This window comes from Centropristis striata, chromosome 11 (assembly GCF_030273125.1).
Source record: "Centropristis striata isolate RG_2023a ecotype Rhode Island chromosome 11, C.striata_1.0, whole genome shotgun sequence".
NCBI lineage: Eukaryota > Metazoa > Chordata > Actinopteri > Perciformes > Serranidae > Centropristis > Centropristis striata.
Genome location: NC_081527.1, coordinates 11,671,359 through 11,692,918, shown reverse-complemented (window position 1 = coordinate 11,692,918; position 21,560 = coordinate 11,671,359). Strand labels below are relative to the sequence as shown.

The 21,560-nt window shown below is 39.7% G+C and overlaps 2 protein-coding genes across 2 annotated transcripts; one reads left to right on the top strand and one right to left on the bottom strand.

The window, feature by feature from the left end:
- Nucleotides 1-895: 895 nt before the first annotated feature.
- dipk1aa (divergent protein kinase domain 1Aa) lies at nucleotides 896-16,171 on the top strand. Its single transcript, XM_059345070.1, has 6 exons — nucleotides 896-1,416; nucleotides 7,848-7,982; nucleotides 10,179-10,286; nucleotides 10,380-10,556; nucleotides 12,353-12,484; nucleotides 12,611-16,171. The coding sequence occupies exons 1-6, from the start codon at nucleotides 1,363-1,365 to the stop codon at nucleotides 13,289-13,291; spliced, it is 1,287 nt and encodes a 428-aa protein (XP_059201053.1). The 5' UTR covers nucleotides 896-1,362; the 3' UTR covers nucleotides 13,292-16,171.
- Nucleotides 16,172-17,776: 1,605 nt separating this feature from the next.
- Nucleotides 17,777-21,189, bottom strand: rpl5a (ribosomal protein L5a). Its single transcript, XM_059344524.1, has 8 exons — nucleotides 21,102-21,189; nucleotides 20,683-20,752; nucleotides 20,461-20,576; nucleotides 20,243-20,377; nucleotides 19,864-20,066; nucleotides 19,051-19,228; nucleotides 18,215-18,303; nucleotides 17,777-17,938 (listed from the first exon to the last, which is right to left on the bottom strand). Exons 1-8 carry the CDS (start codon nucleotides 21,102-21,104, stop codon nucleotides 17,836-17,838), a joined length of 897 nt encoding a protein of 298 aa, XP_059200507.1. The 5' UTR covers nucleotides 21,105-21,189; the 3' UTR covers nucleotides 17,777-17,835.
- Nucleotides 21,190-21,560: the final 371 nt, after the last annotated feature.

Below are 21,560 nucleotides of genomic sequence, written 5' to 3'. Positions count from 1 at the left end.
ATTATATATAGGCCTATATACACGGAGTACTAGGCCCACATTTAGAAAAAGTGTTTTTTTAATTCTCGTAATTAATTCAATATTTACGACTATAATCTCGTACTTATTTTTTAAGATTTAAATGTGGCCCTTATGTTGAACTTTTTTTTATTTTATATGGACATTTCCATATTTTATATGGAAAATTCTGTATTCACAATATTTATTTTGATTAAACAAGGAATATATTTATTTAAGATGTTGACTTATTCAAATATTCATTTGTAACTGAAAAAAGACATTATATATATATATTTTTTCTCCATGGTTTTCTTGGTGGTTGTGATTGAGGGACCAGCTGTGGTTTCCATCTCTGAGGTCCATTGGCTCCGGCATGCTCCTCCTCATCTTTAACAGTCAAAATAGAATCAGTGTCAGTCAATTTATCCATTTTTCAGAATAACTGTACTGTATATGACCTATATCTATCTAGATATTTAGACATTTCCCATGGTTTTCTTGACAATAGCCAAAGTCATCATCAAGAAAACCATGGAAAATGTTTAGATATCAGCTCTTAAATTAAACTCTTATGAGCTATGTTTGTTGTTATCATTATGTCCAAACAAATGTACCTTTAGTTGTACCAGGCATTAAAATGAACAAGAAATTGCAGAAAACAAGGGTGGTCTAATAATTGTTTCCATGACTGCATGTATATACGTAAAGGATATACACAGTACATTGTAAAACAAGTCACACAAAGATAAAGTGTGGATGAAATTAAAAACAAACATTGACCAGCAATAATAATTAACGACCAGACATATTTTATTTTGGATGTTATGACCGGAAGTACTATTTAAAGCTTTAATTGTGAAAGGTATAACGGAAGTTAGATACACTCACGCTTGCAAGCTTGATCCGGTCATGGCTTCAGAGTTTTAACAGCCACCACACGATAACTCATAATGACTCGTTGATAGCAGCGCCATGGTGATTCCCCGCTGACACGCATGTCGTCGGTTTTCTTGACAACCTGAAAACTTAAAAACGTTTTATTTGTAGACGGACAAGTTGCGCCTGCGCCGTGATCCTACGTTTTTTTCCCCCTCCAGCTTGAGGTATGTTGCTTTGCTTGAAAACCAGCAGCTGCTGCAAAGAGCAGAGGCACAGGCAAAGTGCAATATCAGATCGACTCACACTGACAAGACAAAACGACAGTCCAGGGCTGTGGATCATAACGGAGCTCACATCAGATCACATGCAGTCATCTCTGTCTGCTCTGTAGGCGAGACGAGCCGTTTTATGAGGAGGACGCTCTCTCTCGTGGATGATCTCCCACAGCCAGGTCCACGTATTGAGAGATGATCTATTTTTGTGATGGCGAAGGGTCTGTTTCCACGGGCCTGGGTGAAAAAGTCTTTCTACTTTCAGGTAAAATCACTGTTCGACAATTGCTATGTAAATACACAGTCGTATGCAGCGGGATGTGGTTGAATTGGCTGTGAACTGTGTATAATGGGGTCGACGTGGTGTCACATCAGCCTGACAGCTGGCAGCACCTCCTCAGGCTGCTCTGATGGGCATCATGGGCTGTCTGAACATACCTGAGGAATGTGACCGCTGATAAAAGATTCAGTTGACAGTCTTTCTGCTGATCCAGAATGGTTATTGCAGAGCAGGCCTACCGCTGAGAGAGTGTACATGTGAGGAGAAATGGGTAATCCATGCCAGGACTTATTACCCAGGCCGGGGAGGGATCTCTGTTTGGATCATTTCATCTCAACTTTTTTTTTCTCCTCACATTTGACTGAAAAGATGCCCAGACATTCATTCACAGCAAACAGTTCTTTTCATTAGATCCAATAGTGCCAGAGCAGCAGTAATCCTTTTGGTAGGATAATAAGGTTGAACCTTCTCACTAGTGGTTTGCTGCCAGCAACTACAGTAAGGAGCTTATGAAAGGGGAAGCGAATACAGGGTTGCATTTGCTGTAGGGAAGAGTAAACATATTGCTACATTACAGCGTACAGTACAGACTGTATCTGCAGACTTCAGTGCATGGACTACAGTCAAGTTCAGAGGATGAGACATGATGGCAGTGCCAGTGCTTCTTGTAGTCTCATGGGCTGGTTAATTTAACAAGATTAGTCCCAATTCATCCTTCTACTTGTTCAAATAGCCCCAATGCAACATCCCTACTGTACACACACTATCACACTGTGTAAACTTACATTTCTGGCCACACAGATTCTGTGTTTGTATACTTTATTGCAGAATTAGGGTTGCTTCTGCTCCTGTTTTGGTGCAGCGTTTGTAAGGAGAAGAAGATTGGCAGTATCAATGTTTGGGAAGGTATTTTAGCAGATTTGTGCATTTTGTTAGCATTTTGAAGCCTACTGAGGTTACTTTTAAATCAATGAGTGCCTTTATATTTACCGGTAGGTAAAAGGCAGACACAAGAACATAATCCAAACTCTGGCTGGTACCAAATCTAAAAGAAGTCTTGTTCAGGGGTTTATGGCGACACACCAAAATGTGTTGGCAGAGAGGCAGGGTATCCAGGTCCTTTACAGGGACATGGTGTCTGGTTTGCATTTAGGCTCCAAGAAGCAACCAACACAGTTATCTGGATCAAGAAAACTTGTTATACTTGAAGTAAAGTTATCCATTCATCTCGGTAAACCAGTTTCCCTCACGTGTATCACACAACAAGTACTCAAGTTCAGGAAACCACATGAAAACACGTTATGGTTGTGTCTTTCCTGTTGGGTTTCTTTGATATCAAACCTGGAGTTGTTGTAACCTTTGCCCTGTTTTCAGGGACGTACATCAGAAAAAGTCTGTCAAAATGTTATTTCTTCTTCCATGCAGTGATCTGCTGGGGTAGTGACCCATTGACACTCCATAGAGGAAGTGCTATGATGATGAAACTATCACTCCATATCAATAATCATTCACAACAGCACAGTATATGAAGGTGTGATACTGCAGGTCTTTTGTCCCTCCTGTACTAACCAGACTATAAGAAGTCAATACTTCATGAGGGTTAACGCGCGGTAACTGAATCTAAGCTGTTGACAGCTGGTAAGTAACCCTACAGTTCAGACTACAGGCTTTGTTCTATGATATGTGGACGTCGCATTTGAACTTAACTGTGTCAGTCTTCCTGCCTCAACTATTCAAATCCAGCTTCCATTATCATCAGTATGTTACACTATCTGCTGCCACATTAACTTTGGATAGTTGGGTAGTATGACGCACTGTAGTCAGTGTGTAACCTACAGTAGATGGTGGTCGCGCTTAAAAAGGCCCACCTAAAAAAATCATCATCTGTTTAATTGCAAGCTATATTTACATTATTTATCCTGCTTTACCTTGCTGTCAGACAGCCATTTCCAACAAGGAACTGAAGCCATTAAGCAGTCTTCAAAGCCACCAGACTCCATTTTAAAAAAAACAGTAATTTTACCTCACAGAACACAGGAGTCGTTGGCCTACTGCCTCAATCAGAGGCTTTGTTTGTTTTATTGTGTGACTTTGGTGTTTTAAAGGCTTAGTTCAGATTCCCCAAAGTCACACAGTAACACAAATAAACAAACCGATTGAGGCAGCAGTTGAAAGCAACTTCTGTATTCTGTCAGGTAAAATTAGTTTTTTGTCAAAGGAGTCTGGTGGCTTTGAAGAGAACATAGATGGATATAAGAGTGCCCTGTCCCTTAATTTCCCTGTAAGAAAGGGCTGTCTGACAGCAAGGTAAAGTATACTAAATATAGTGTACACTTAAACTTATATTACATATATTACTACAATTACTACAAACAGCAACGTTTTGCTGCTGCCCCTGTCCACAGCAGCACATCGTTTAGATTCTGTTCCAGTATTCCTGACTGCTTCTCTAAACTTGTGGCGTGTTGACCACCATCTAGTGTAGGTAATACACATAGACTGTATAAAATAGGTAATACACTGTGTGGGGGCCAAGTTACATTTACAGAAGTATAAGTTAATAAATAGGAACAATTTCAGTCTGTTTTATGTTAAGTTCAGATTAAGATCAGTCACATAAACATAATTAGATGTAATTCATGTTCATATAAGAATAATATTTGTATAAATATGTTATTTTTGTAACCTTTGTTATGGGCAGTAAGGCAGGTTACTGTAACTTTAAGAGAAAAGGTTTGTTTTTTGTTTGTTGTGTTTTTGGGCCAATGGCTTTGAAGTAAGTTCCAATAGTTGAGGCTCGCGAAGGGAGCGAGCTACATGGTTTCCATACCGCAGTTATAGTTATTGAAAGGGGAAATCAACATTTAACACTGTTGTAAGAGCAGAACTGTGGAATAAAGATTTTGTTATCGTTTCTACACGTGTAAAACCAAGGTCTTCTGGGCTTCAACCACTACACACTATGGACAAGTATATTATACAGCCCCACTTCAATATGTCCAAACTGTCCCTTTTAATGACATTTTGCCTTTTCATTTAAGTGTAAAAGGCTTTTATATTTTACATTATTCCGCTGATCTTCAAGTATATTTGTTTTCCTTTTGATATTTACTTAACGTTTCTTACTCAGTTCAACTTTGGGCTGGGCAATATGGAACAAAAGTCATATCCCGATATATTTAGGCTGAATATTGATATACGATATATCCTGATATTTTTATCACAACGTGAGAGCAAATGTTCAGTCAAAGTCAAAGCCAAATATGACATATCACAAGTAGTTTTATTGAAACTGTTTATTTAAGTGAACATAAATACTGTATAACAACAGGAGTATCTTTTTTTTTTTTTTTAAATCAAAGCTTCATAAAGTGCACATTTACATAAAAAAAATATCTTAAATAAAAATAGCCTATGAAATAAAATAGGCCAATCTTTTTCTGAAATAAATATATTTCTATGAGAAAAGAATAATGAACATTACAAAATAACTAAATATGACAAACCCTAGTAAGGGCAGCATTTATATATAAAAGAAAGAAAAATTGAACTATATCGATATATGTGATATGGTCTAATTCCAAATCACGTTTTAAAAATAAATCACCCAGCCCTAATTCAACTTCTGCATCATTTTACATTTACATTGTAGTTTTACAGTATTGTTACTCCAGTACATTGTATATCATACCTCTATATCCTGCCTTGTAGTATGCATAGTATTCATCTGTTGTTTTGACACGTCAATCCCCTGAGCGGGATCAATTAAGTTTATCTAATGTTATCTTACACGACATATTGGGTTCCATGAAGAGGAGACAGTGTATCTGACCACGGGGAGTCAGTGAAGGATACAGCTCTTTGTTGCTCCGGTTTCACTTCTTTAACTCATGGGCTTTATCATGTGTTCACACAGGCATACAGAGGCACAAACAATGTGCACACATGACTTTTTTCCCATCATATTGTCCATGTGCTTCACGCACATACGTACATTTTCTATTTACAGCACCCACATGCATACAAAATGATCTGATAGTGGTATGTAGTTGATTTGTACTCCCCTGATAACTCCTGTTCCCTCCCTGGAGGCCTACTATCTGTTTGTTCATCGCTTCAAGACACAGAGCGTTTAAAAAAAAAAAAAGCTCTAACACGAAGCTGCTGTTAAAGCTCTGCCAGCGGACTACTTGGTGATAGCACCAAAGGGAATGGGAGGCAGGAAGATTCTGGTTTTCCTGTATCCTCCCTGTGCCTTTGTTTGAAGTCTGTGTGGCATATTTTGTGGGGACAACTTCCACGAAAAAGCCCAGGACCTTGTTAGGTGTAAGCTCAAAGCCCACAAAGAAGTACTCTGCCTTAACCTTAAGAGTTTATGGCAGTAATTAGTGTGTGGATGTGAATCTGGCTCTGATGTTTTAATGTGTGCTGCAGTTTGTATGGACACAAAACAGGAAAACAGATCTTCTGTACAGGCCAGAGCTGTTTACCAAGTGCAGTAATCACATCAAAGATTAGAAGAAAAAAAAAAAGTATTTTTCTTGGTCGCAGCCTCTATGGGTGCATATTTTGTCGGGGTTTAGAAACTGTGGCGGAGCTGAATTGAGAGGAACAGCACGCTGCCAAAATATACACAACATAAGCTGTTCCTGCCATGCGATCAGAGTGAGAATCAAAATCACTTTATCCTCCCAAGTGCAGTTACAGTCCTTGGAGGGAAAACTCACTGCAGTTTTGTTTCAGTAAAAGTCACATACTGTGTCTGACAGCAAACCTGACCTAAATTCTTTTCCACAATGCTCCACTGCGCCTTCCAACAACTTACTTTCCTTTTTTTTTTTCTTCTTCTTTACTTGCTCGCAATGCAGCAGTCACTAACTGCTACAATGAGCATCGAAGGGATATTGATGCCAATTTAAACAAACAAGGAGTTAAATTGTAAAAATTAGATAAAAGCCATTCATAAAATGAATAAACCAACATCTGTTTTATTGATATTCCTTTAAGTGCACAATTAAAAAAACATGATTTATGAAAATTTAAAAAGAAGAGAGATCCTATCAAAACAACTCAGTTCAACTTTATATACAGTCATGGAAAAATTATTAGACCACCCTTGTTTTCTCCTTGCTTTCTCGTTAATTTAATGCCAGGTACAACTAAAGGTACTTTTGTTTGGACAAATATAATGATAACAACAAAAATAGATCATAAGAGTTTAATTTAAGAGCTGATATCTAGACACTTTCCATGGTTTTCTTGATAATGATATTGGTTATTTTCCATGGAAAATAACCAACCATGGAAAATGGCTAGATATCAGGTCTTAAATTAAACTCTGATAAGTTATTTGTGTTGTTATCATTATCCAAACAAATGTACCTTTAGTTGTACCAGGCATTAAAATGAACAAGAAATTGAAGAAAACAATGGTCTTTTTTTTTGGGTGGTTTTGATGGTTTTTTCCATGACTGTATATGCTGGCTTGCACAAAAAACATGATTTAGGATATGAAATAAAAAAAGAGAGAAAATATCTATATTTGCAAATAAACATTTTGATTTTTGTTTTTTCGATGTATTTTACGAAGTAAATGCAACATTGGAATTTGTAGCCCTTGTTCAAAATCAAATGTAGCAATTTCACTTTACCAACTTTTCACTTTTCATTTTTTGGCATTTTCTTATCATTAATGTCTTTTAAGTTCATTTGAAAACAAAAGTAAAGAGAATACATAATTTAATGTGTATTTTTGTTCTTTTCAGTTGTGTTGTCTTGCCTCTAAATCTTGTGTAAATGTCTGTGTTTTTTTATTGTCACCTTTACAGTTTTCTTCTTTCGGAGAGAAGAGTTCTGTGCTTATATCATTGTCACAGTGCATTTGCGTACACAATGTGACAGCAACAACAGCACCTCTGTCCGCAGAGGCATTGTGGGACATGTGATGTGTGCATCCTGTGACACGGGCCGAAATCTGATTTATTTTGCTTATTTTAACAGCCATAATCAGAATGGCATGTGACTCTGGGACAACTGGATCCGCACCTCCTAAACCATTTTCCAGCTTAATGAGCTATTGTTGCACATGGCGACAAACAGCCAGCCGGGGCCTTGTCATGGGACACCCCATGCTGTCACCATGGTAACCCATTATGTGATCAGGTTTGATTAGGGAGTGCAAATGTCTGGCTCGGATCGACATCCCTTTCGGGCGTAATGTGCCTGAAAACAAGTTAATACTGTCAGCGCGGCTCAGTCTGAGCACATGGACACAGAAAAACTGACATGAACATTTTCACGAGTCGGGTGAACATTTTATGAATATTATGAGACTAATCTCTTTCTGACAGTAAGCCAGCTATATTTTCCGGCTTTGGATCAATCTTAAAATGTCTGTTTCTGCTCCCCCTCCATAGGCTCGGATCTCCTTTGTGCGGGTGAAGTACCTGTTCCTGACATGGCTGACTGTGCTGGTGGGGAGCTGGGTGCTCTATGTGCAATACTCCGCCTACACAGAGCTGTGCAGAGGACACGAGTGCAAGAACGCCATTGTGAGTAACAGCATTGGTGTTATTTTTAAATACATTTCCTAATCAACCTTATGTTTTGCAATAACCACTGCAGGAGGCACAACAAGTCTTGAGGTTTCATCACATCAATTATTAAGGAGTGTTTGTTGGTTAAAAATTGCACAAGTCAGCCTCAAGATTTAATTTGGCTTCTGTGTGGCAACTTAAACCAGGTGAAAATAGTTTGTGTTCTTTGTTTCATCCATTTGTGCCCAAATACTATATTTAGCATATAACATTTTTTGTGATTGGTCTAAAGGCTCAAAATCTGGTATGGACATACTTTGGGCAATTAGATCACAAGAAAAAAAACACACTAAATGAAAAGTCAAAGTCAGGATTTTTAAGAATTTGGTCAAATTCTACAATGTCATTTAACAGACCTTTTTATCCAAAGAGACGTACAATTGGGAGTTAATACAACACAAGCAAAGATAAAGTCAAGAAATTTAACAAGAGTCAGTGCCGTGGGTAAAGTTTGAGTTCATTAAGACGTAAGTTCTTTTATGTCGCGTGACCAGTCAGTGCAGTCATGTGGCTCTTTAGGCCATCTGCAGTGGCTCCCTGTGGCTGTGACAAAAAAATCATACAACATGAACAGTTATTTCTATTTTCCCTATAAACGGTGTTAAAACATCGGCAGCCCGGCACCTTAACATCTACATTTTGCCAACTTTAAGTCTGGTTTTGAGTTTCTCTAGCTAGACTAGCTTTCGATTCCAAATCTCCTGAGATATTTCTTTGGTGTGCAGTCTCTCATTTGCACCTGGCTCCTCGCTGCATTCTGACAAAATCATATTAATAAATGCTCATTATTACATATAGTATTATAATTTAGACTGAGTAGGCTGTTACATCTTTTCATTGTGAGGCTCAAAATAAGGTTTGCGGCTCCGTTCCCGCATTGTTTCTCTTTTTTTGTCCAACAATGGCTCTTTAGTTAGTAAAGGTTGCAGGTGTGAAAGTGTTCAGTAAAGAGTCTGTTCTTCAGTCTCTTCCTAAAGATTGATAAGGAGTCAGCAGATTAGATGGAGTTTGGAAGTTGGTTGTTGATTGCTCGGTCAGGTAGCGTCTGATTTTCCTAATGTTGTATAAGGCGAATCAACACTAACATTGTTTTTAGGGCTGCCCCTTCATAAAGGATAAGTCAACTTATTGTTCATATTGGTGTTAGTTAAAGAAGATTTTTTTAGTCTGTAAGTCATTTTTTAAGATTTAATGGTATTTCGTGAAGAAACTTAGTTTTGCAGATCTGTCGATTGAAGGTGCAGTGTGATCCTGGAGAAAGATATTTGATTTCTGAATCTCATTCCGAGTTTGTCAAATACTGACGATTTCAATTCAAACAACTTTATTTGTCCCTGCAGGGCAATTCAGTTTGCAGCCTCTAGTCACATAGACATATAATACAACAATAACACAATTCCAACACATACAACATCCACTCTGTCAGTACCACAGATTGGCATGGAAACCTGCAGCTAGCAGCAAGAAAGAAAAGATGGAAATAAATAATGAATAAATATAGCCGTTAAGGCTCTCGGGTTTACAATGACTGGACTGTGTTCATTTAACTGTCAGCAGCATTTAGGAGCCCGATGGCCAAGGGAATAAATTAATATGCGTATCTGTTTGTCTTCCTTGGGAGGACACGGTAACGCCCCCTGAGGGCATCAGACAGAATTCCTGTCTGAGGGTGTGGTGATTTGGGTTGGTATACCATGATGCTACATCATGATACACCAGCCCATTGATGGGTCACACACTGCACCTTTAAATCAACCAGTCGATTAGTTGACAAAATTGTATGAGCGTTATATGGCTTAGAATTTCTTTTGTGGAGAACAGCCCTTATTGTGATTAATAAATGTTATGAAATAAAAAATGAAATATATATATTTTTACACATGTGCATGCATATCTTTGATCTCACCTATAGACTGTCTATAGTATGATAAGAAAAACTTTCTTTACAGCCAAATAGTTTGAACGTTTTCTTCAGATTTGTAAGTAGGCGAGCCCAGGGAACACAAATGGCTTAAGATCTAGAAAAATAATATAAAGATAATACAATATAAAGAATAATCATATATTGCTGCTTTCTGATTATCAGACATGGACAACTAATATAATGGATGGATGTAAGATTAAATCACACCTTTTCCGTCTGTCTCCCAGTGTGATAAATACAGGAAGGGAATCATCGACGGCTCTGCCTGCAGCAGTCTGTGTGATAAAGAAACGCTCTACATGAGCAGGTGTCTGTCCACGCTGCCAAATAACCAGGTAGGAGACATATTTTACTGTCTGTTAACATTCTTACTCTACTTCTCTGAGTGTTCAGCCTGTTTACTGTTTATTTGGCATTGTGTTTGCCAGGTGTACACAGGAAGCTGGGGAGACCACGATGGGACGATCCGCTGTAAGCTGGGGGAGGTGGTGCACTACGAGCTGGGCGAGGAGCCGGAGCCACGGAGGGAAGCCCCCGTGTTCGACAAGCCCACCAGAGGCACGTCGGTGGAGAAGTTCAAAGAGATGGTCTTTAATCACCTCAAGGTAAAGCCCTTTGGGTAACACTTTACTTGAAGGTATCGTCATAATAGTGACATGATACTGTCATAACTGTGACATGACACCGTCATAAACGTGTCATAAACATTATGTCAATGTCATAAACGTTTATGACTGCTGTCATTAAGTGTCATTCGGTTTTTGTCATGACAAGTTGACATTCCTTGGGTTGTCTTGATTATGACAACTTGACTTTAATCAAAGTGACATTACCACAAAATATCTTTGTCATGACAACTTGACATTAAATTTGTTTGGGATGTCCTTATTGTGACAACTTGACTTTAATCAAAGTGACATTACCACAAAATGTCTTTGTCATGGCAACTTGACATAAACAAAATATGTTTCTATATTTGTGTTTATGGCAAGTTGACATAATGATTATTATAATTAGATGTGCAAGGTTACAGACCAATTCTAGCACTTGGTCATAGATGTTTGACAGGATACTGACAGGATACCCAAAACTGACTGTCATGACACCATTATGACAGTGGAATGAAGATATTCTCTGACCTCAAGTAAAGTGGTAACATTTTGATTTGTCATTAACATATCATGAAGTATAAACTGACAACTGGGTTTTTGGGATGTTGGATTATAATAATCATTATGCCAACTTGCCATAAACACAAATATAGAAACATATTTTGTTTATGTCAAGTTGCCATGACAAAGACATTTTGTGGTAATGTCACTTTGATTAAAGTCAAGTTGTCATAATCAAGACAACCCAAGGAATGTCAACTTGTCATGACAAAAACCGAATGACACTTAATGACAGCAGTCATAAACGTTTATGACATTGACATAATGTTTATGACACATTTATGACGGTGTCATGTCACAGTTATGACAGTATCATGTCACTATTATGAAGATACCTTCAAGTAAAGTGTTACCGGACTGGGTTAAAAAGGTTCATATTAAAATTGCAAATGGACTTATTTTACAAAACTTGGTCAAAATGGACAGAATATGTTAAGCCTACAAGTTCTGACTTTATGTCAAACTGTAGTTTAACTTACGTTTAACTAACAACGACTGCTGCAAATAATGATGCTAGGAGTAAATGAGGATGCTGTGTGATATAGGTACCCCCCACCCCAACTGTTCCTGTTCTTTGTTCTGTATAAAATGTTTAAAAAATTCCTCAATAAAAAGTGAATTTAAAAAAAAAAAAAGGTTCATATTGAACCAGTTATTTTAGTCTGTGAGGGGGAGGTCAGGGGGAAAATTGGTACAGCATACTATCACGATATGTTGGGTGGCAATATTATATCGATTCATGACCGCCAAGTATCGATATTTAGCGTTTATTGAACGACAGTATTTTTCGCCATTTTTTATTTTATTTTCTGAGGCCATAGCGAGCTCACTTTTAGGAACATACTGGAGATACTGGTATCATATGAAACTAGAAGATCCAAGGAATCTATAGGCGTCAGGATATCGTGTCTGGAAGTTGTCGAAGAAACGCTGCATTTTTTATATTTCATTTTTTTTAAATGAGAGCAGAGAAGCTTAAAGTTGAGGAAAGTTTTTGAGAAAATACTGCAGTTGTTGATGTTGTCCATACATGTTTGATATCAGTTCAGTTCAGTTTGACTGAATACCTTGTTGGTCAGTCTGTGGGTTTGACTCTCACTGTGGAGAAATAAAAAGTGAGATGAATAGACTGAGAATTTTCACTTATTTGACAAAACAATTCTTGATCAAATTTAATTTTGTGGACACAAAATGCCTTCTTCAACTCTCTGTCCCTCTCTTTCCATCAGTCCAAGCTGGGAGAGCAGGCTAACCTCGCCAGCCTTGTCAGCCAGATCCTCTCTGTGGCTGATGGCAACAAAGATGGACGGGTGTCACTGCCAGAAGCCCGCTCTACATGGGCCCTCCTGCAGATGGATGAGGTATAATAACAAGCCGCTTAGTACCAAACTGTTATCTGTGGCACACCATATGTGGTTGTTTTTGTATTGGATGTCTCAGTGTGGAAAAGCTCTTTGTTGAGACAGATTTGTGTTTTGTTTTTGGAGGTGCTGCTGGGCCTGCTGCTCCAGGACCGCGGACACACTCCTCGCCTCCTCGGCTACTGCGGGGACCTGTACATGACGGAGCGGGTCCCCTACGGGCCCCTGTATGGTTTGTCTCTGCCCTGGCCGTTTGTCTCCTGGGTGCCCAGCGGTGTGCAGCGCACCATGGACCAGTGGTTCACCCCCTCGTGGCCTCGCAAAGCTAAAATCTCCATGGGTCTCCTGGAGCTGGTGGAGGACATCTTCCACGGCACCTACGGCAGCTTTCTGATCTGTGATCTCGCCGCGGCGCACTTTGGTTACACCGACCGCCACGAGCTCCGTCTGACTAACACCCGAGCCGTGGTGCCCGAGGACGAGTTCAGGCGCACCATGCGGGTGCAGAAGTGCGAGACGGATGCTGACTGTGTGTACGGGGTGGACTGCCAGACGTCGTGTGACGTGGCAGAGAAACGCTGCAGGGAGGAGCCGGTTCAGCCAAACTTGGCAAAGGCGTGCAGCACACTGAAGGACTACCTCCTGCGTGGGGCGCCGTCAGGGCTGAGCGAGGAGCTGGAGAGGCAGCTGTACGCCTGCATGGCTCTCAAGGGGAACGCTGGACAGATGAACATGGAGCACTCGCTTATTCTGAACAACCTGAAAGCTCTGCTGTGGAGACAGATCTCACACACCAAGGACTCGTGACGAGGGGAGGAAGTCCTTCTGATATCGTGCCAGTCAGTTCCACAAAACTGGAGCTGAGTATTAAAGATGCTGTGATTTAGGAATAGCAAATTTAATGAAGTAGTTTTTATCAACACTTAACACTTATGAATGGTCAGAGTGATGGAGACCCTACCTCCTCTATCTCAGTTTCAGAAATTTGGGGCCTGGAAAACACGTCCGAGTACTTTCGAATATCAGACTTACATAAACTGAATTTGTTGCATGTTACCATCAGTCACTCTGAAAACTGCTCATGCAGTCACATCATATTGTATTGTATTGTTCACCACAGTGGAATGTTTCGGGGCAACGCTGGAAAAACAGGCTCGTAAACAGATTATCCTGTTAGTCTCAAGAGCTGAGAGACCAAATTGCTGTTTTTGCCACAAAATCTTGCAGATATGTATGGGCTGAAAAAGAAATGAATTATTGTACAGAGCTGCAGATGAAAGTGTAATGAAATTGCACTATTTTCAGATAGGCTCCTTGATTATGTTATGTTAACTTTAACATAATCAGGGAGTGTACCTTTAAGGCTAGTGATACTCTATGTTTTTGTAACTGGCAAACATTTCGAAACACCAAAAACAACTTAATTTCCCAATACATTAGTAACGTTTTTCTACACTGTCTGATGCATGTCTGAGTCCAAAGTCCTTTGGTGTTCACAAACTCATGCAGCACTTTCTTCTTTTTTCAAAAGCAAGTGAATCAACTTCCTAAAACAGCTTGGCACTGCAGTTTTTTTCCGGCCTAAAAAAAGAAGTTCAGCTTCAGATTACATGTGTTGGTGCAGTAGTGAGTATTTAACATAGACCAGTAGTAGGCAACCTGCGGCTCCGGAGCCACATGTGGTTCTTCTGGCCATCTACAGCGGCTCCCTGTGGCTGTGACCAAATAATTATATGAAATAATAACAGTAATTTCATTACATTTTAATCTTAATTTATCATTGGTGTGGGCCCAAATCAATTTGTATTCTTCAATTGTAAAAATGTGTGGTTTATAAACGGCAGTAAAACATTTTCTTTTAACATTTTAGTCAACTAAAATGTAGATCATAGCTCATGAAAGTCTACGGCCCGGCACATTAACCTCTAAATTTTGCAAAATTCAAGTCTAGTTTTGCGTTTCCCTCGCCAGGCTAGCTTTCTTAAGATATTTCTCAGGAGTCTATCCTTTTATTTGCACTTGGATCCTCTCCGCATTCTGACAAAACCATATTAATAACTGTTCATTGTGACCTATTAGTAATGTTGGTAGGCTAATTAGCCTTCAATTAAGGCTGTTTTATCTTCATTATAGGGCTCGGAAAAAGCATTTGCGGCTCAATTAAAAGATTTTTTTCTCTTTTTTTGGCCAATAATGGCTGTTTTAAAGCCACAAGTTTAGCATTGTGGCTATCAACACCTTGGGGACCATATTTGGACAGGAGGGTGAAGTCGGCCGAGGCAGACACTAAGTTACCAGCTAGCCCTAGTAATTCAAAAGGAACGGCCAACTTCTTAAGATTGTACTTCACTACAACGGAACACTGATAAGTGATAAATAAGCGACCAAATGTAACAATTAACTCTGATGAACTGAAAACACCAACAGAGTCACAGTTGTAACACACAATGCACCCCACCCTAAAGTATATCCTGCTTTAATGTCTATTTTATTCTAAATGGGATGATCATTTACAAAGCTATCATGCTTTATTTAAGACCTGAAACCATATATATAACACATGAACACATAAAACAATATATTTCTACTGAGGTAATAAATCAAGTGAGAAGTAGGCTTATTTTCTTATGGACTTCTATACAATCTGACTTCTTTTTACGACTGATGGAGTCGCCCCCTGCTGGCCATTAGAAAGATTACAGGTTTAAATCACGTCCACATTGGCTTCACTCCTAAGATCTGGTTGTTGCGGCTTGCAGCATGACAGTGTATGCACTATTAACTCAAAATAAACTGCAGTGCCCACCTAATGTTCACCATAATACGCGAACATGTCACCCAGTGCAACATCATGAGCAATAACAGATTTTAGTTTATTTTATCGGAACAGAATGATGAAAACATAGAATATCACAAGACTTAACCTTTTAACAAGCACAGATTAGTGACACATTAAAGGAAAAACTTGAAGAAATTAGCGGAGAAATTTAAGAAATACCGTTTTTCATACAGGATCCAGAGACTTTGAGAGTCTATGCCAAGGAGCTGTAACTTTTCCTTTAGTTGTCACTCGTCTGCATAACAAAGCGAGGCAGTTCATTGGCTTCAAAGTGGACAACGTGATGGTATTTGTCAGTGTTGGACAGCAGGGATCATGTTGTGTCAGTGTACTTCAATCTGCTGTACATCCTCCACCTGTGACGCTAGTGACATCATCAATGCTGCATCAATGACACAAGGAATATTAATGTATTTAATTTGGTTTGTGAATGTTCTCTACTTGTATTTTCACTGAACAGAGTATTTGTGGTAATGTGCTGTATCACATTATTTGTTGGGGTTTTGTCTCAGTGCCATAAAGATCATGCTGAAATCATTTGTGAATGTTTACCACCAGTCAAGGTGGAGATCTTATCAACATTTGAATGCTGTATAAAGAGTATTTTTCATGATCCCTTCCAGACATTGATGTTGTGAAGTTGCTGTGACTGAGTTGACATCCTGACTTGTTGAACCACTTTAAATGCATTTTAGAACAGACATGACCTGTAAAGCATGTCAAGCTTGTGGTCAATGCTGCTGTTTGAATTTTGAAAATGTCAAAAAAAAAAAAAAAAAAAAAAAGTTTACTTATTGAAGAGACCAGCATGATTTTGCACAATTAAACTACATACCACTTCACTGTAACTTGTTGTGCCTGTTCCCATCTGTTCTACAGTGACCACAATAAATATTAGTCATGGGTGTAATTTAAACAAGGCAAGACTAGGCTAGCATTTAAATTAGACTGGTAAATATTGACAAACACTTAAGGTTTATTATATTGGAGGCGGCCACAACCAGCACTGTCTTGCTGTGCTGGGTGCGGCCACCTATAACTAACACCTGTGTCGATTGTGAAACTGCCACAATACACATTGAAGGGCGTTTTGCCTGAAATATCTGTGTGGCATTATTGAACAGTCTTGAGTGAACTTGAGTGCTGTCTTGTGTTTATTATCCATATTAACCTCTGCAACAGATCCATTTTAGGCTGGGCAGGGGGTCTTTAGGGGGAGATGGGTCAACAGAATATGCCCCAGAAGTTGCATGTATCATCTAAAGCAAGGGTCGGCAACCTTTACGAACAAAAAAAATGTTGGAATAGAGGCACTTTTAGTCTTGTAATGAAAATAAAACAGCCAACTAAGTCTTACTTATTAAAATTAGGTCTTGATGAGCATATTAGTATTTTTTTTTTGTCAGAATGCAGCAAAGACCCAAGTACAAATAGGAGGCTAAAGAAATATCCGATGCTAGTCTAGCTTAAGAAACTGAAAACTAGATGAGTTTGACAAAATTCGGAGGTTAAGGCACCGGCCAGTAGACTTTCTCGCCATTATGTACATTTTAGTTGACATAGATGTTAAAACATTTTATTTAATGCCATGTATGAGACACATCTTTTACAATTGAAGTTAATAGTTTTTGGCCTGCATCAATGATAAATTAAAATGTAAAGACAATCGTTTCATTTTGTAGACTTTTGTCACAGCCACTGCAGACGACCTGAAGAGCCACACATGGCTCCAGAGCCGCAGGTTCCCTAACCCCAACTATTCTAAAGGCTGAGAACATGGAAGATTAATTTGAAATGCAGCTTTGTAATAAGCTGTTTTGGTTCTAATTCTGAAAGCTAAAGAGTATTGAAGGGCACGGTACATAAAGACTGTATGATGGCCAGTCTCATGCATAATTATTTCTCATTAGTTGTTGCAGCAATTTTTGGTTTGTTACCATTTGTAACAAAGATTTGGTGCTAAAGTCAACTATTTACCACTCCAGAATTTATTTTTGAAAAAGGGTCACAAGTCCCTCCAGTGTGCATGTCTGTAAAGGGGAGACATGTGGGTACCATAGAAGCCATTTTCATTCAGGCATCTTTAAATCAGATGTAAAGGGACCCTTTTGAAAATGGCCAGTTTCTCCCCTTTAAAATTGAGTCACTTTGGAGCAGTTTTAAGTCACCTTCCCAACAAGACACCATGACCTGGTCTAGTTTCATGATGCCAGTATCTTCATATAGCTTTAAACTTAGACATTTTGTCAGCCGAGGGTGCCGGCATCCACATGGAGTTGAAGAGGTTAAGAGTTTAGCACCCATTTTTTAAAGCCTAACCGCGAGTTGAGCATGTTGCTCTCATTTCTTTCAGTCAAAAGCAAAGAGGGCCATAATGTTCCTTCAAAAACAGCTACATAACGACTCCCCAACACACAACTCTTTAGAAAAAAAATGATTGGCGAGACAATAGCTTGAGTTTGCAATAAATTTATTTGTCTGTGATGTGTGTAGTGTTTTTGCCGCGGAGCCCCTAACCGTCCCCTTCTTCTTGTTCTTGTGCTCGTAAGAAGCTGGCCTTTTTCTGGGCGACGCGGTCCTTCCTCTGTGCCAGAGATAACTTGGCGCGATTCCACCTGCCAAGAAAGAAACAACAGCAGCTCCATTAACATTCAGCGCACCAGAGGGAAACGTTTGTTCGCTCAGCACGCCGATCTTCCCAGTGCAGAAACTCAATACTTGCTTTAAATAGTTATTTTTCCGGGTTTTCAATTATGTGACGGGGGTATTTTATGAGTTAAATCATCAAAATTTAGCTTCAAAAACAGAAAACTCACCCATAAATTTAGTCACGAGTTATTGCATTAACAAAACTGACTTCAAGGAAAACAATACATGGAAATAAAACCCACCTCTTCTTCTTGACGTCTTTTGTGGGCTTCTTTTCGTGGACAGGGTTTGCTCTGATGGCGGTGTGTGCTTTTTTGTACATTTCTTCAACCTGAAAAGAACAAAAATGTGTTAATACACTACATCTGAGGCACTTCACTGTGTGTGTGATGGCTCATCTTGCTTCTCTCAGCCCCGTCTTGAAAGGACAGTAAACATCAGCTAATGCAAATGAAGGACCAACTACATTTTGCTCAGCGTGCTTTTTAACATCATCAAGAAGCAGAGGAGAAACCAGCAAACACAGCAGTCAAAACACAAACAAACTAACAGCTGTGGTAAAGCTCATTCAAATGTGCACCAATGATGAAGCCACAGTGGGGAAGTGAAATCTGAGCGCTGGGCTTCAGGGAGGTTTTCTGGACTGGGCACTCCACAGATTTAACCTTTAGTGTTGCAAGTTTCTTAGACATGCTGGGAAATAAATCCATTAACATAATCAGATTTTTTTTGGTTAACAAGGCTCACTTCAGCTTGATACTTTACTAGGACTTGTAATAAAGATATGCATGGCCAAAATATTTTTTAGAGTTTTAAAATAAACTTCTCAGTGCTCTCTGGTGGACAAATGATGTAACTGAAGCACAGTGTCTACCAAACATGTAGGCATTTCTGTACAGCCATTTGTTCATTGATATATCTGCAACAAGATAATATTGGTCCAAATTTAATATCAAGCAGATGTGGCTGACATATTGGATGATGAGATTGCATGTGCAACTGCGGCCACGAGAAACTTTACTGCACCTCAAACTGTTATGCGTCTTCTATATTTGTGAGTGAAGAGGTTTCATCTTACTGTGTCTGGCTGGACTCCATTCTTGATGAAGCGTGAGAACTGTTTTTTGTATGCGTCCTCGTCCTCCTCCATCAGGTACGACATGTAGTCGGCCACGTTCATGCCCATGATGTGTTTCCTGTGCACCTCTGCATTAAACTCTTTGCTCTCTGTGTCGTAACCAGGGAATCGCTTTAGACTAGAAACAGGGAAGAGCAGAGATAAGAGTTAGTGAGATAAACTTTTAAAAAAAAATAAAAAATGTAGGGGCATTTTTGCTTTATTGGCAGAAATGGGTCAAATTCGAACCACGTCAAAGACTCAGCCTTGGTAGTATGCACTTCATTTTCTCTTTTTTTTATTTTGCGTTTTGTTTGTAAATACAACATATGATGCATTCCAACTCATGTAACAAGACTTTGCACTTTTTATCCTTTATTCCCCACAGAAGTTATAATTTCTAGTAATTAACCTTCCTTCTGCAGTGCTCGGGTTAACAATCACCCTGTGATAAAATCACTGATGTTTGCTTTGATTCGTCTTGCTTCTCTCAGCCCCGTCTTGAAAGGACAGTAAACATCAGCTAATGCAAATGAAGGACCAACTACATTTTGCTCAGCATGCTTTTTAACATCATCAAGAAGCAGAGGAGAACCAGCACACGGCCCACTTAAGTTTTCAGACTTTTAAGTTCAGCGAGTATTTTGTGTAATATCAGATGTAGATGGGAGAGTTTAAAATAACCTAGGTTGTGCATTTTGAATCCTCTTTTGAAACCACACATCTGCCGCAGAGGTGAAAAACCAGTGGGTTCTATTCTCATATCTTACTGACCTGTGAGGAATAGCCAGCCCTCCATCAACGGCCCCCTTCAGCGCTCCAAACACCTTGTTCCCTGTGGTGGTCCTGGCCAGCCCTGCATCCAGGTAACAGGTGAAGGCACTTGGCTGTCCATCCACACTCTCCACGTTGAACTCATCTCCCGTTACCTCCACCTGGCCCTCGTACACCTGGTCCATGCCGAACTTTTGCAGCAGCTAAGACAGGTACAGTGGAAAGGTACAAAAGAGATTATGATTTCATGATTTCACTAGTATTGTGTACGACATAAGAACTCTGATACTCAGAACTTGCTTATGTCTGCATTGGCAAAAAATGCACATGCTGACACCAGCAACTTTCAGTGTGTGTTTGAGTGTGTGTGCTCTCTTACCCTACGAGCCAGCAACAGCCCAGTGCAGTAGGCCGCAGCGTAGTTAGTAAGGCCTACAGCGATGCCATATTTGGGCAACTCGTGGGAGTAAGCAGCACACACAATCTGGTCTCCTTCGATCTTTGCATAGGCAATCTGCACAAGACAAGACAGTACAGGGTGAGTCAGGTCGTTTTTCAGTACATGAGCACATGAGATTCACTCAGTCTGTCACTGACCTGGCAACAGATGTCCCTGTTAGAGAACCTGACGATCATTCGGTACTTGGGTGTGTTGTACTTGTTCTTGTCCTGCACAACCAGGCGCTTGCGTGCGAAGAAGTCAGTTTTCCCCTCTGTAAAGATAACAATGAATTTTTAATACATGTGAAAAGTAGTTAGCTTATTATGAATAATCACAATCAAAGCTATGAAGTCGGTGTATGCAGACTGCTGTCTTACCTCTCCTTCTCCTGAATTTGACTTCATATCTCTTGAAGTAGGCCTTGCTCTTCACCACTTTGACGAAACCCTGAGCAGAAGAAGCAAGATGTTAGCATGCTAGCTAGAAGCGGACTAGTAGCAAGCAATCGTTATAAATATGTTAGCTCTTTAAAGCTTCGCGGTGTTGACAATGTCAGATGAAAACATTTAAATAAGTTAGGAAAAGTTTGATGTGCAATGTAGGTCAGCTGAGGTGTCGTCAGCCTCGGAGGCGCCACGCTGGAGCCCAGCAGCTCACCGGGCCGGCGCCACCGAAAAGCCGCAAACATCCACGAACATCTGGCCCGCAAACTACTGGAAACACCTTTCCACCATCAAACACGTCTCTACACACACTTACCGCCTTCAATTGACGAGAATCGATATATTTAACTCACCATTTTTGGGCAGACTTCGCTCCTCTTCCTGCTGGACTGGATCTGTCTCTAGGCAGCGGAAGGTTGACTTAGTAACCTTTCATCAGCCGGAGGTGTCGTGAGCAGCAGCGCCCCCTGCCGCCCCGGAGGACCACACACAGGAGCCGACAGGGGGCAGCAGCGACACGGACACAGCGGGGCTTTCTCTTCTTCTGCGACAGAGATTTAATATTTATCTTTAGTGAACATTATAGCAATGTCGTCACCTTTTGCAGGAAACACAAAAAACTTCACCAAAAGTGTAACATATGACATTTATTGATCATTTCACTCAAAAAGGATGTAACAAAGGATGGCTATTAGCATAGTAATACCACTGTGTGTAAATTATGTAACTTAAGAGAAATAAATTACTTAGGCAATCTTTTTGAACATGCCTTTGTGACTTAAGCAAGATATGGTAACACTTTATTTTGAAGG